We start from the raw sequence: 15,952 nt of genomic DNA, 5'->3' as shown, positions 1-15,952 counted from the left end.
AGAGCCTGTTTGATTTTTGTATTTATATTCTGAGTAACTAGTACAATGCCATATACATTGTAATTACATTAAAAAGGTTTGTTATGGTCCTAGACAATTCCAAAGGACTCATAACAAAAAAATGCTATCCACATCCAAAGAAAGAACTATGGAGTCTGATTGCAGATTGAAGCATACTATTTTCATTTTTTGTGTGTGGCTTTTCCCTTTATTCTGTTTCTTTCACAACATGACTAATGTGGAAATATGTTTACATGATTGCACATGTATAACCAAATCAGCTTGCTTGCCATCTTGGGAAGTATGGGTGGGAGGAAGAAAACATTTAGAACTCAAGATCTTATTAAAAAAAATGAATGTTGAAAACTTATCTTTACATGTAATTGGAAAAAATAAGATGCTATTTACAAAACTAAAAGGGGGGGGGAGAAGGTTTGTTATTGTAGTTATCTTTCTATGAATATTGACTGGATTTTAGGTCCCTGAAGGGCATAGGGTATGCCATATATCTCTCTGAATCTCCCAAGTCTATACAATGCTAAAATGCAATTTAAAAAAAAATTCAAATCAACAAACGTTCATTAAGCATTTACCAAACACCTGGCACTCATTTCCCAAAGTTCTACAGTCTGATTTCTAATCTTATCATGCAACTGAAAGATTTTTCTCCAAAGTTGCCAATGCTCTTTTGATTGCCAAATCCTGTTGGGGTTTTTTCAGACTTTATCCTTCTCATTTTCACACTATATTGACAATTTTTTCCTTCTGGAGGCTGTGCCCTCTCTGGGTATCTATATCATCCTTTTCTTGGCTCATCACCCATATCACATTTCTGAATTGCGTTCAAGATTCTGTTTTTTAACTTCCTTCTCCTTCTACACAACTCTTGGTAACCTCATCAGTTCCTATGGCCTTAATGGTCATTCCTATGTAGATAAATCACAGATATGTATATATCTAGCCCCACTTTTCCCACCCTGAGTCCCACATCACCACTTTCTCATTTGGACATTACAAACTAAATGATATCTCAAACTCAACATATCTCATTATGTTTCTGCTTTATTAGTTTAGGCCCTCATTGCCTCCTACCTGGGTTAGTACAGTCTCTTGATGGATGATCTCTTTTTCTCAGGTCACTCACAACTCTTAATCAGTCTTACACATAGGTGGCAAAATGATTTTCCTTCAACACAGATCTAATCTTGTCAGTTTTCTTTTCACTTAACTCCAGTTGCTTTTTGCCTCTGGAATAAAATTAAAAACTCTTCTGTTTGGCTTATAAATCCCTTCCTTTTGGCTCTAACCAATCTTTCCATTTCTTCTTGGACTCTATAGTTTAGCCAATTGAGTCTCCTTTTCTTCCTCACACATAATTCTTCATCTTACATCTCCACGGTTCTATTCCTTGGTCTTTTTTCCCTTTCTTGGAAACCTCTTGAAACTCCAATGCAGATGAATCTCAGATATATACATACAGTCATACATTTATACATACATACATATACATATACATATATATATATACATATATATATATATATATTTATATATCTCCAGTCCCATCTTCTCCCCCAACTTTGTGTTCTCCATCAGTTTCCAGAGGTAGACCTTTCTTCATTTTAATATATATTTCCCAACTTCACCTCATTGAAGCCTTCTTTCAAGGCTTAAGTGTAGAGCCTTCTACAAGAAGCCTTTTTGTATCTTTCCCCTCAGCCACCCAACTGCTAGTGCCTTCCCTCTCAAATTACCTTGTATTAGCACTTTTTGTTGGTAATTTATGGGGCAGCAAGGTGGTATGGTGGATAAAGTACTGAGCCTAGAGTCAGGAAAACTCATCTTTCTGAGTTCATATCTGACCTCAGATACCTACTAGCTGAATGATGCCAGGCAATTCCCTAATCCTGTTCGCCTCAGTTTCCTCATCTGTAAAAGGAACTGAAGAAGGAAATGGCAAACCAATCCAGTGGCAAAGAAAAACTCTAAATAGGGTTCACAAAGAGTCAGATATGACTGGAAACAACTAAATAACAGCTATTTATATTTATCATATATTTACTTTAGATATATCTTTGTCTTATTCATTAGAATAATGCTTCTTGAAAGCATGAATTGTTTCATTCACTGTATTTGAATCAGTTCCTTGTACATAGTAGGCATATGCTGACTAATTGATTGATTCTGGAACTACCAAGGTGGTAGGTTATAGCTTAAGCCTAGGTAAACAAAACAGACACCCAATTAACACATCATCACATCAGTTCTCTATTATAAGAAAAGTTTATGGCATTGGAATTTCTACTACTACCACCTTCCAATCTCTCCATCCCTGACTATCCAAGATATAATATATATATATATAGATATGAAAAAATATGCCATATATATATATGTGAAAAAATGATAAAACTTTCAGTGATTTCTAGGGATATTAAAGATAAAAAATAGCTTTACAGTCTTTCTAGGAGTTAATGTAATCCTTGGGGGATTTTGATCAAATGACTTCTAGATCTTCACAAGGATGTAGACACCATGTAGGGGCATCATGAAGGGACTCAGTGTGAGAGTTAAGCCAGGATCAGAATTTATACTTTTCAGATATCTCAAGAACTGGGCCAAATTCTTAGTTCTGGGACAAAATATAGTATAATTTCCTGCTTCCCCTGAACTAAGAGTATTTCTTTGACACAGATGTAGTCTTCAATATTTAACTTTGACTAGAGTGATTTTGGATTCACCTCTGTGCTGATGGTGAAAAGTCAACTATGCATCTCAACAATATTGGTATTAGTAGCCTTATTCCCCTAAACTTTCAAGCACTTTGACCTAATTGTATATAATTCTTCCCCTTATTGTATTTGAAGTTGGCAAGATATAGTAATTGGAGCACCACAGTATTTTGATAGAGATGGAGAAGTTGGGGGTGCTGTGTATGTCTACATTAATCAACAAGGCAAATGGAATAAGGTCAAGCCAATTCGCCTTAATGGAACCAAAGATTCTATGTTTGGCATTGCAGTGGAAAACATCGGTGATATTAATCAAGATGGATACCCAGGTGAGACAATGGATGATGAAATATTGAAGTTCTCAATGTTACAAGTAACTTCCTGTGATCAGCAGTCTAAAATATTATAAAAACTGCTTGTTTATGACTTAGAAATATAAATACCCATCAAACTGTTATGTCATCAACAGATATTGCAATTGGAGCACCTTATGATGATTTGGGGAAAGTTTTTATCTATCACGGCTCTCCAAGTGGAATAAATACCAAACCAACACAGGTGATTCAATATCATTGACAACTTATTTCAAATTTGATTTTGTTCTACAATTTAAAATTCTTAGATCTAAATTGATTTTTTTCCTTATCTTTAGCATTGGGGAACTTCTAGGAAATTTGCTTCTAAAGACAAACTCCATGAACTCCATTTTAATTTTAAAGTATTATAAATAAACAGCTAGGAATCAAAGTAATCCCAAAGAAGTAATACTTTTGACTATTCAGCTATTCTGTATTTTTCCAAAAAATCCTCTGAACAAGGATTTCCTTCTACAGTCATGCTCAATGCAGATTTCGGCTTCTATCCACCAAGGTGGAATGAAGTGGAGAATTATTGCAATTACCTGGATGATCCAAGCCCTCAAAACTGCTATTAAGGAAAATGAGAGCTTTTTAAAAAAATTGAGTTATCTAGATTAGCTTTGTACATGGAACAAGTTAATCAGATAATTGCACACTTCTCCTGTGTAGTCGCAACATAAATTGGAAGCCTTGGATGAACTAAAATACTTGAACTTTGGGAGTATAAATTGGGGGTGTTTATAGTTGAACTTTAAAGGAACATGTGCCAAAAGAAATTTTGTATTTTTTTTTCAAAGTGTGGCTAAAAAGTTCATTTGAATAATCTGATGTTCTGTTCACCCTTTCATTGTAGGTTCTTGAGGGAAAATCTCGATACTTTGGCTACTCAATTGCTGGAAATATGGACCTTGATAAAAATTCCTATCCTGATATTGCTGTTGGTTCACTCTCAGATTCAGTGTCAATTTTCAGGTAGTAAATTTAGTTAATCATACAGATTGACATTTTGATAATTATTTAAAGTGAGAATTTAGATTGAAATTCAAAAGTTTAGTATCTGTGCTGCAAAGGCAAATTTTTTTAATGAATTTTGAAGATATTTGCCTTTGAGAGTTAGTTATTGTAAAGAAAAACCAAAAAAATTTTCCTAATACAGTGTTACAATACTTTAGCAGTCTGATATTTTATTAGCAAGGAAATACACTCCATATAAGTGCTCCCAGTTCATTTTTAAATTTAGTGGAACCAGATTCATAAGTTTTTAGTGTCAATAGAACCCTTTGGTAGTCTGATGAATCTAGTTCTCTCAGAATAATGTATTTCAATAATTGAAACAAATGCTAAATGTCAATTGGAGGTGCAGGGGATAGATAGAGTGCTGGGCCTGGAGTCAGGAAGACTCATCTTCTGAGTGAAAATCTAGCTTCAGAAACTTAACTACCTGTGTGATCCTAGGCAAGTCATCAGTCCTGTTTGCTTCAGTTTCCTCGTCTATTAAATGAGATGGAGAAGGAAATGGCAAGCTACTCAGTATTTTCACCAAGAAAAACCCCAAATAGGGTCATGAAAAGTTGAGCATGAAAAAAGAACTGAGCAGCAACAAAGTAACAAAAATAAAGATAACCTTTTTCCCTCCTTCCAAGCTCATGGACCTCATTATCCATAAACCTCCCCAGGTTAAAAAATTCTGTGGAAAGTGGTCATAGAGTGTTACTGTGACCAAGCCTAGTAAAGGAGCTTAGGGCTGATCATTAGATAAGAAGCAATCAACTCCAGTGGCTCCCTATTCCCACCATAATCAAATATTCTGTGTTTGACTTTTAAATCCCTTCATAACTTGAACTCTTCCTTTCTTTCCAGCATTTTTTATGTTTTATCCCCTTTCCCCTTTCCACACAAATTCTACATTAGTAACTCTGACCTTGCTGTCTCACAGAGCATTCTGTCTCCCGACTCTTACCATCTCCTTACTGACTTTCCCCATGTCTGGAATGTTCTCTCTCATTGCTTCTGACTAACTTACTAAGATTAAGTTCAAATCCCATTTCCCCACTTCTTCTCTTCCCCTTTTCCCTCAAGACCCATTATCTTGCCCTGTATATATGTTATATGTTCTTGAGGACAGGGAATACATTTCTGCCTTTCTTTGTATCCTCAGAACTTACAGTAGGCATTTTGCCATTGCTTGCTGTTGGAGCAGAGTGGAATGTGTTCTACTTACCTAGCTTTTGAGAACAGGGCCAACCAGCTCTTTATCATTCTTGAATATCAGAGTAGTCCCTTAGTAGAGGTCTAAATTGAGTCATTTTAGATTAATTGGGGTGGGGGGAGAGTACTTAAAATTAATTCATTTTCGGAATTAAAGAATATTTTAAAAGAAATGTAGTAGGAAAAACCCTGACTATACAGAGAATAGCTTCCCAGATCCCTCAGCTTCTAGAGTGGCTTTAGACCTAGAAGTGGGTGGACAGGACACACACACACACACACACACACACACACACACACACACACAAACAGAAAGGAAAAACCCCAGCCTAATTATTTTACAAATGAGGAAGCAGTCCCTCCCTAAGCAACTTGGCAACTAAGGAACACATCTGGAGAAGAGGGAGAGAAGACAAAAAAGACTGAAAAAAAGAGAAGAATGGAGGGAGGAGGGAAGGGATGTCGTTGGGCATGATTAGAAGTGGCCACGGGGGTGGTGAGTGGCAGACACCAGCAGTGATGAAGAGAAAGAATAGTTCTGTAGTCTGGGAGAGCAAACAGCCACCCACACCTCAGGACATCATCTTCAGACTGGTATGCTCTGCTGTCACAGTGAACGCACCTGTTTCCTCACCATCTCCAGGCCTCAGCTGTGTTGTCTTCCCTGCTGTGTTAATCGTAGACTCCTTCTTATGACATGGATTCTAATCTTCCTCTAGAGGAATAGAAAGGGCAGAGGAATAAAAATTGTACTAATCACAAAAAAGAAAAACATGGACATCTGTTTATGTCTTGAAAAGGGTGAATACTGGAAAATATTGATAGATCAGTAGAGAGTAGACATCCACCCTGTGTGATATCAGAGCTCAGAAAAAACAGCTGCTAAGATGATTCCCCAAAGAATTTAGTTTTTTTTTTCCTTTTTCAAGAAATCAAATCCTTGAAGCTAAAATCCCTATTATCAGTTACTTTCAAATTACCTTTAATATTTCCACAAATTGTCAGCTCATCAGATGGACAGAGGCAGCATGGAAGAAATTGGGGAGCCATAGCTCCCAATCCAACCCACTCTTGTTTGTTTTTTTTTAATAATAAAAACTAGATTTGTAATCAGAACACCTGAATTTGAAATTTGAACCTCCCACTTAAAACTTAGGTGATTCAAAGTTAGTCACTTAGCCTGCCTGGGCCTTGGTATTCTCATCAGTAAAATGTGGGACTTGGGTTTGATGACCTCTTGGGTTTTGAAGACTTCACAATCCAAATCATGGGATTAAAACGTCTCTGCTTTGTGATGTACAACTGACCTTTCCATGGCAAGGCAGTTCGAAGAGGAGCAGAATACCAAATGAGTTCTCTTGTTTCTGCCCCCTTCCAGATCTCGACCTGTGATCAACATCCTGAAGACAGTGACTGTAACCCCTAACAGGATCGATCTAAGACACAAAATGGCCTGTGATGCTCCAAGTGGAATATGGTGAGATTGGTAGTTGTGTGCTATGAGCTTGCCTCTGTCTGCTTTTTCCTCCTTTGGGAACAGTCAGTACTATCTGTCAAACTGACTTTGTATGTACAAGTGGGTGCATGTTTGTTATATTGAGTTTTCCTGTGAATTTTAATTCCCTTTATTGACATACTGGGGTCCTACAGTGTTAACATTGCTCAGAATTTCATAAGCAAGATGTGCTAGGGGCATGGACAGAAGAAATTTTGGTTTCCTTTAGTGAAGCAGTGGATAGAGCCCTGCATCTGCAGCCTAGACAGATCTGAGTTCAAATCCTGCCTCACATACTTACTAGTTGTGTGACTCTGGGAAAATAATCTCTTTTTGCTTCACTTCCCTCAACTGTAAAATTAGCACATTAATAATAACTGCTTCTCAGAGTTTGAGAGGCAACTTGGTGGTACCATGGACAGAGTATGGGACCTAGAGCCTAGATGACTTAAGTTTAAATTCTGCTTCAGATACTTGGTAGCTATGAGCTCTGGGTGAGTCACTTAACCTTTGTCTGCCTCAGTTCCCACAGCAGTAAATAGGGTTTATTGTAAAGATAAAATGAAGTAATATTTGTAAGGTGTTTTATAAACCACAAGTGCTATGCAAATCTAATTATTATTATTCTCCTAAACAGTCAAAATGAAGTCATCCTTTTTTTTTCTTTTTAAAGTAATCTGGAAATATATGAAAACTAAAGTTTTTAATTGATTTATCCTACCATGATAAGGCATTATTTAAGAATTATTTGCTTGATTTTATACAGCCTGAAGGTTAAGGCCTGTTTTGAATACACTGCCAAGCCCAGTAATTACAATCCTGCAATACGTAAGTACTTGAGACTATATGTATATATTCTTTGCATGTTTTTTAAAGAAATTTTTCCAAGTTGAAAAATCTTCAAAAACTCTAGAAAAAAAATAGAACTGTAGCATACAAAAGAAAATTTAGAAGTAAAGTCCTTTTTATTAGAGACAATGAAATGGTGTAGTAAGATAAAGCATCAGGAGGGCATGAGTTCAAATCCTGCCTCTGAAACTTTTAATTGTGTGAACCTAGGTAAATAGTTTCTGTAGGCCTCAGTTTCTTCACCCTTAAAATAGGAATAATAGCTCCCACCTCCCAGGTGCATGTATAGGATTATAAAAGAAATCAGTTTTATTAAAATAAAGGTATTTTTCTCTATATTAATCTGATTATAAACCTCTTTACACATATTATATAATTTTATAAACTTTTAAAGCACTATATAAATATTCTTCTTCTTCTTCTTCTTAAGTTCCCTCTCCTTTAAAAAATAACAGCAGATATCCCATAATCAAATAATAAGAGAAAATCTTCACTGTACATTCTCCAAAAAAATCAGTTTTATACTAAGAAAATAACAGTTTCTGTAACCATGCTCCCAGTTTTCATGACAGCTTAGTGAAGACTTCTTCTCAGTGAAAATTAGTGTATGGAAAAACTGACTTTGGGGTTGTTGCTGGTTGGTAAAAAAAAAAAACAGTTCTATGGAATTGTCAGAATATGGTAGTTTCACCAAGTCTACTCTCTTTCTGGCTCCACCCTTTGTAACACCTTATTCAGCACCTCCCCCACCAGTGCCACACTCTTTCATGGTCTGAAGGACACAAACAGCATTGATTCTTTTCCTTGCTTGTCATTATTCTTTGTCCTTGAACAACCTAAGTTGATTTCTTCCACTAGTTTTGAGAATTTTAATGGGAAATTTTTGCTCATAAAAATTATAATGGGATGAAAGTTTTCTTTTTTGTGATGTTTAGCATACTGAATGAGTTAATATGGTGTGTATGACTTAATATTTGAAACACATAAGGCAAAGACAGGTCTTTGAGGTACTATGACATCTGTTTCCATGGTAGTAAATTAGAGTGCCAGCTGTGGAGTCAGGAGGTTCTGAGTTCAAAACCAGCCTCAGATACTTACTGACTACATAACCTTGGACAAGTCACTTAACTTTGATTGCCTTGCATCCAGGACCAACTGCAATCATCTTCATCCATATCTAGCCACTGAACCCAGATGGCTCTGGAGGAGAGAGTAACACTGGTAACAGCACAGCCCCCCTCATTCAAATCCAGTTCATGTACTTGTCATGGTATCACCTCCTCCTGATGTCATGGTCTTTGAGAACAAAGGATGATGCATGTTCTGGGTACAACAAGGGTGCTGGGGATAAAAAAGACAAAAATGAAACTAACAGTTTCCCAATTGTAGTTGGAATTTTTTTTTTAACCTATGTATTTTATGTTCTTCCTTAGTTGAAAAGTCACAGATCCTCACCTGGGGTGAATTAGACACCAAATAAAAAAAAAAAAACCAACAACCTATTTCATGACTAGTGATAAAAGACAGAATGAAAGAAAATTTGGTTTGGAATTCAAGGATTAGGTCTTGAATCCCAGTTTCCTCATTTGCCACCTGTATGATCTCAGTTAAAATAATTTCAAAGATCCCTTCTTGTTCTAAACTGATGATCCTATGAAGAGAAATCTTGTTAAATTTTGTTGGAATTCTAGTGAGAAACTTTCAGATCATATATTTTGTAAACAAAAGGAGATCTAATTCTTCAAAGCACCTCTTGCCTCCCTGGAAATGAACTATTTTTATCTTTGAAGAATAAAAGATGATCAGTTTTCAATGTGTTTTATGAATTAGGTACAAGACCTTGCATTTGTATGATTCATCTCTCATTCAATATTTTTTAAATGCTTGAGATATTTTTATTTATACATATTGTATTTAGAGATTTGTGCATTGATTAACCTTTTTTTTTTCAGTGAATATTCAGAGATTACCTGCTATTTAGGTATTAACCCCATAGTATTAAAAAAAAATTACAAGTCAACTAGAAAACTTCTTGCAACACTATATAAAAATTAATATAGTTAACTACCCCACCCCCACTCCTTGTTTAAAAAAAATATGAACTGGTATATGGAAGGACAGTTTTATTGCACAGACCTTAAAATGTAGTAATCCACTTATGCAGATACTCATTATTTACTTTTAATGAATCTTCTACTTGGCTTGCTCTCTAAAGGTCAGTTAAGAGTCAGCCTGAAAATATTTTATGATGATGTGAATTGTCTGGAGGGTTAGTAAGGGTTAAAGTAGAATTTGGCACATAAATGGTTTTAATGCACCTAAACCCTTCCTGACTTTTTTCTTTGAGGGGCACTCAGCATGTTAAGTCTTCATCTAGTTCATTTTGATGTTTGCAGGTCACTGATAAATGGATAATGTCAAGATTGTGGAGGGCCTTAAAATGGGGAGCATTCCATTTGGCAGCTCTGACATTTAGGAATTCTTCCGATGGACACAGAAATGCTACTGTTGAAACAATATGTCAGTGTCTCTAAATTTTGGTCTTGCCCATCTGTTTAGAAATAGTAGCAGTTACAAAAAGAGAGCCACATGGCTGTGGGATGTGTTTGTGTGTGTGTGTGTGTGTGTGTGATATATGTTTGTGGTGTGTACAATCATATGTGTGTTTTAATACATAGAACTAATTAAGTCATGGAACTACTGGTTATCATTACTGTTTTTAACTTGTGATTTGGCAGATCGCACACTGACTGGAATTAGTGGACCTAGATTTAAAATCCTACCCTTGTGATATCTCTGATCTTGGGCAAAATATTTAATTTCACTAGTCCTCAGTTTCTTCAGCTGTAAAATCATAAGGTTAGAATAAATAGCCCTTGAGGTCTCTTCTAGTCTAAAATATGTGATTTTATGATCTTATATGGGCTAAAAAATGTGGTTCCCCTTCTCCCCTCAACATCTTCCCTATGTCTGATACATGGTATAACCTGAGCTAATTACTTGCTTTCCTAGATCTCATTTTCTTTAAAATGAAGTGGTTGAATTCATATTATCAGTGCCAGTAACAATAATAAATAATATTAATAATAACAGTATTGTTAAACCTAGTTTATTATCTCTGAGCTGCTCCTCTTCCTAGTCAGTTACCATGTACTGAGTGAATTCAAACTAATTTATAGTGATCAGAGAAATATAATAGAATAAATCTGCTGTTTGGGCTTAAGGTGGGTGAGAAATGCTTCTTTGAGTCCTCTCTAGATGGAATTTCAGCTATCCATGTAAGGAGACAGTCTATCTTCAAAGTCCAGGTCTGATGTTTGCCATCTGGATGACTGGGCAAGTCAGTTTTAAAATTGGACCAGTTTTATCAGCTGTAAAATGAGGGAAATTGAACCCTGAGGTTTCTTTTAGCTCTAACTTTATGAAGTCTGTATTTTAGAGGCTACATAAATTGAGATGGTCAAATAATTTGTAATATTAATATTTAGCTCAGATTTACATGTGTAAGAAACTTGGTTAGTGGCTTTTCATCATTATAGGAACATTACATTGACAAAAGGACCATATAGCAACCAACTATCAAGTCTTTTTAGAAGTTGATTGCATCATTAAAAGACTACTTCATAACTAAATTTTTGTAAGAAAATGCAACCAGCATCACAATACTGACCTTACAGATTTTCTATCACTGTAGTGGTTTTGTCTTGTTTTGTTTTTTCTAATCTTTTTTTATTTTTAAAGACAATGACCTACTTGATAACTTTAGATATTCTTCACCTGCCTAATGGCAGTGTGATAGCTCTACTTTTTGGAGAGTTAATGGGACAGTTCTACTTTTTGATCTCCATTTAGCCTTAGAATTTTATGGTGTACTATATAATCTTATCTACCACAAACTAACAGAAAATACAGTGCTGTGGAATTTTGTGTTGTTTTTGAGCGCCCTCAGGTGGCTTGAATTGAAATTTAATTTCTAAATCATTGGATTTTGAATGTATAAATAAATTGTTAGTAGGAAATAGAAAAATATTGAATGGCAAGTTAACCACAAAATTTTCCATCTTGGCAAATGGAAAACATTTCCACTAATGATCAAAATGATTGGATTTTAAAAGACCTTAAAATATACTTGTAGAAGAATATGCTTTGGGTCAATAAAATGTTTCATAATATCTGTTTACTTGTTGATTTTTACTTAGAAATTGTGGGCACACTTGAAGCTGAAAGTCAGAGGAGGAAATCCGGCTTATCATCAAGAGTTCATTTTCCAAATCAAGCTTCTGAACCTAAGTCTTCCCTACCCTTGACTCTGAAAGGGCAGAATCAAAAAATGTGTATGGAGAGGACACTTTGGCTGCAGGTAAGAAATTAAGAGATTTAAAAGAGAGGGTTAAGGCACTGCATGAGTTTTATTCTTATTTAATTTAAGAGGGGTTTTATAATGGTCTATACAGGTTTTTTAATATAGAAAAGTAGTATACTTGAATTCAAAGTAAAATATTCCTCTGAAGTGTTTCAGAATGTTACTGTTTCCATATAGTAGGATCTTCATTAGAGGATTATATTTTCCAGGAGAACATCAGAGATAAATTACGTCCTATTCCTATAACAGCTTCAGTGGAAATCCAAGAGCCAAGTTCACGGAGGCGAGTAAATTCACTTCCAGAACTTATTCCAATTCTGAATTCAAATGAACCCAAAACTGTGACCTCAGAGGTAAGTTTGCCTGGCTCCCCATTATGTCAGAGTTTTTTTTCCCTACAGTGTTAAATAATCTGGTAAAATGTCTTCCTGAGTGTATAGTTAGAACATGTGATTAGATTGAAAGGATGCTCCTTTGTATAAACTTGCAGTGTAACATATTTATATGTTATGTGTTCAGTATATTACATGTTAGACTCAACCAATCTAAGGAAATAATGATAGGAAAAATAATCTCTGTTTATATAGTACAAATAATTGCTTACATTTCTTAGTAATTTAGAAAAATCATCATCTTCTCAAACAAAAGCTGGCATGTTTACTGTTCACTCTGATCTCTAGTAATCTAGAGACTAACAGGGATCATAAATTTTGTTATATTGAAGTTTATTAATACTCATTAATATATTTATACAAAATACAGCATTAATACATAAATACACATAGTAATGTAGAAAGGAGAAAGAAAGAAATATATGTTTATGTATGTAGGTATATCATACACATATATTTCTTTACTCCTCCTTCCCAAATCAGGAGGGTATGTAGATAATTTATGAGTAGTTTTATAGACTGAAATTTTTTTTCTATTGCAGTTCTTTTCATATTATAACCAGCTGAGTTTAGAATTTCAATATAGTATATCATATATTTCTCCTGTCTCAGTGTTCTCATATAGAAGACTTACTATCTTTGAAAAGTAGTATAAAACTATTTTTAGTTGGTCTGGTTCTTATAATCAAGGGGCATGTCTTACTCAGAAAGGGAAATGATTATAAGATGAAATGGACAGCATCAGAACTCAATTACCATTAGGATTAGAGAAAATCTGAATTGTTAGAGATCCTGTACTGGCTTGGAAGTGAGAGAGGGGGAAGGGTTAGGAATCAATAGTATGAAAATTTAGAGAGAAGAGAATGTCTTGATGACAATACTTCTCTTGCTGTCTGAAGGTCAGCTTATATTCATGCTTGTATACAGTCCCACTGTAATCTCTGCTGACCTTGGTCAATTAGTGGAGGTCATTCTCTGACTGAATAGAAAAAATATAAGGTTTTTTGAAACTAGTGACAGGTTAAACCTAAAATGCCAAAGTGTGTAACACTGCCTCATAAACTCTTTGGAATATTATTGAGATGGATATTTTTGTCATCTTTATAATCCCTTTCCTAGTACATTTCTGCCTTCTGGCAAAAGCCTCAAGGTAGCATCATGAAACAAAGAGGAGGAAAACTTCTTTGTTGTTCAGTTGTTTTCAGTCTTGTCTGACTCTTTGTGACCCATTTGACATTTTCTTGTTAAAGATAATGGAATGTTTGTCATTCCTTTTTTTAACTCATTTTATAGATGAAGAAACTTAGGCAAAAGGATAAAGTGTCTTGCCTAGGGTCATACAACTAGTAATGTCTGAGGCCAGATTTCTCTATTGTAGGCCCTGGCAAACTATCTGCTGTACCACAAGACAACATTAGACATGACTTATTCTTATGAAATTGGGGAAAAGTTATTAAAATGCTATTAACTATATGTCCTTTTAGACCCAAGTTGGAATTAGATATGTTACAAAGGGTTTGTATGCTTATGGTTTCTCCAAAGGGGCAGTTGTCACATTGGAATGTAGATATTATAGAAAAAGAGTTTTATTTACTTAGTCTTCTATCTGTTTTTTTGAGTGATCTTAATTTACACTCATTTCTGGTTTATTTCTAGGTCCAGTTCTTAAAAGAGGGATGTGGAAATGACAACATCTGCAATAGCAATCTGAAATTGGAGTATAGATTCTGTACTCGAGATGGCAACCAAGACAAATTTTCTTATTTACCAATGTAAGAATCACTTTTGTAGCATTAGCATAAACTGTTATCATAAGACAAGGGCCATTTGATGAGGAAGGATTTCAAGTGTCTTGAGAATACTGTTGTCTCTGTGTTTTATAGTCACAATGGCATTCCAGAGCTTGTTCTCAAAGATCAGAAGGATATCGCTTTAGAAATAACAGTGACAAATAGCCCATCAAACCCAAGGAATCCTACAAAAGATGGGGACGATGCCCATGAAGCCAAACTCATTGCAACTTTTCCTGACACCTTAACTTACTCTGCATACAGAGAGCTGAAGGCTTTTCCTGTGAGTGTCCTTAAAGACAAAAAGGGAGGAAGAAAAGGGGCAGATGTGCTTTATATGCATGCATGAATTTGCTATTTTGACCTATATATTTTTTTTTTTACTTCCCAAGGAAAAACAGTTGAGTTGTGCAGCCAATATAAATGGTTCCCAAGTAGACTGTGAACTTGGAAATCCCTTTAAGAGAAATTCCAGTGTAGGTGCTAATTTTTTTTTTTCATTTTGTTATTTTAAAATGTCATCAGGATTTTGATAGATTGGATTCATGTTAATTGGCATACACATGTGTTTTTTTAGGTTACTTTTTATTTGATTTTAAGTACAACAGAAGTCACCTTTGATACCACAGACTTGGATGTGAATCTGAAGTTGGAAACGTGAGTTCTTATTCCTTAGTCTCTTCATTTAGCCTTGCACCATGAATGTGTAGGCCTCTATGAATTGCCTCTGATCTGACTCATGAAAGAAGTGTAATTATAATGAAAAAACTGTTAAAATAAAACCTCATTGTTTCCTTTTCACTTCAGAACAAGCAATCAAGATAATTTGGCTTCAATTACAGCTAAAGCTAAAGTGGTTATTGAACTGCTTTTGTCGGTCTCTGGGTAAGTGTTTGTATTTAGCATAACAAATCAATGTTTGAAAGAACCATTTACAATCTTTACTGAAACCCAGTGTTTTTTAATTTAACAGAGTTGCTAAACCTTCCCAGGTGTACTTTGGAGGTACTGTTGTTGGTGAGCGAGCTATGAAATCTGAAGATGATATTGGAAACTTAATAGAATATGAATTCAGGGTGAGTTAGAGCAGACATGTGAAGGAATTGGGGTCCATATAAATCATTTCACTTTTTTTACTTTTCTCCCCAAATAAACCCCAGACCCCTTAGCCCGGCCTTTGAGGGCCTCCACAGTCTGACCTTTTCATCCTTATTTTACATTTTACATATTATAGCCCTGGGGTACAGTGCTGGAACTGGACTCAACCTGAGTTCAGATCCAACCTTTAACATTTCATATGCTCTGTTTGCTTCAGTTTCCTAAATTGCAAAATGAAGTTAATAATAGCACCTACCTCACAGAGTTGGTATGAGAATCAAATAAAAATATTTGTAGATCACTTAGCAGAGTACTTGGTATAATGTGAGCACTATATACATTTGTTGTTTATGTGACTTGATTGATCATTGCTTCAGTTGTGTCCAGCTCTCCATGGCCCTATTTGGGGTTTTCTTGGCACAGATACTAGAGTGGTTTGCCATTTCCTTCAACTCATTTTACAGATGAGAAAACTGAGATAACTTGGCAACTTGTGATTATTTGTACTAATGAAAATCTAAAAAAAAATATTTTATGTATATATTATTTGATTTTGGAAGGTAATATCTTTCTCTCAAGAGATTTACCTTCCCATTTTTGTTTTGCTGAAGATGTATGAAATTGGGTTTATAGTTTATAAAATTATGCTAACTATAGTGGGGAAAA

General features: G+C 35.1%; 1 protein-coding gene across 3 annotated transcripts in view; it reads left to right on the top strand.

Annotated features, from left to right (window-relative positions):
* ITGA6 (integrin subunit alpha 6) overlaps positions 1-15,952 on the top strand; it is a 96,385-nt gene that overhangs the window by 66,461 nt on the left and 13,972 nt on the right. For all 3 annotated transcript variants that reach the window (XM_074215706.1, XM_074215709.1, XM_074215707.1), the window contains 13 exons: positions 2,868-3,061; positions 3,202-3,290; positions 3,945-4,063; positions 6,678-6,776; positions 7,561-7,622; positions 11,843-12,003; positions 12,216-12,359; positions 14,055-14,170; positions 14,282-14,471; positions 14,581-14,664; positions 14,766-14,845; positions 14,996-15,073; positions 15,162-15,264. In XM_074215706.1, the coding sequence (XP_074071807.1) occupies positions 2,868-3,061; positions 3,202-3,290; positions 3,945-4,063; positions 6,678-6,776; positions 7,561-7,622; positions 11,843-12,003; positions 12,216-12,359; positions 14,055-14,170; positions 14,282-14,471; positions 14,581-14,664; positions 14,766-14,845; positions 14,996-15,073; positions 15,162-15,264 (1,519 nt within the window). The remainder of the gene's footprint in view (positions 1-2,867; positions 3,062-3,201; positions 3,291-3,944; positions 4,064-6,677; positions 6,777-7,560; positions 7,623-11,842; positions 12,004-12,215; positions 12,360-14,054; positions 14,171-14,281; positions 14,472-14,580; positions 14,665-14,765; positions 14,846-14,995; positions 15,074-15,161; positions 15,265-15,952) is intronic.

This window comes from Macrotis lagotis, chromosome 1, assembly GCF_037893015.1.
Source record: "Macrotis lagotis isolate mMagLag1 chromosome 1, bilby.v1.9.chrom.fasta, whole genome shotgun sequence".
Taxonomy (NCBI): domain Eukaryota; kingdom Metazoa; phylum Chordata; class Mammalia; order Peramelemorphia; family Peramelidae; genus Macrotis; species Macrotis lagotis.
Note: the sequence above shows the minus strand (reverse complement) of the source record. Positions and strands in the feature narration are given on the sequence as shown.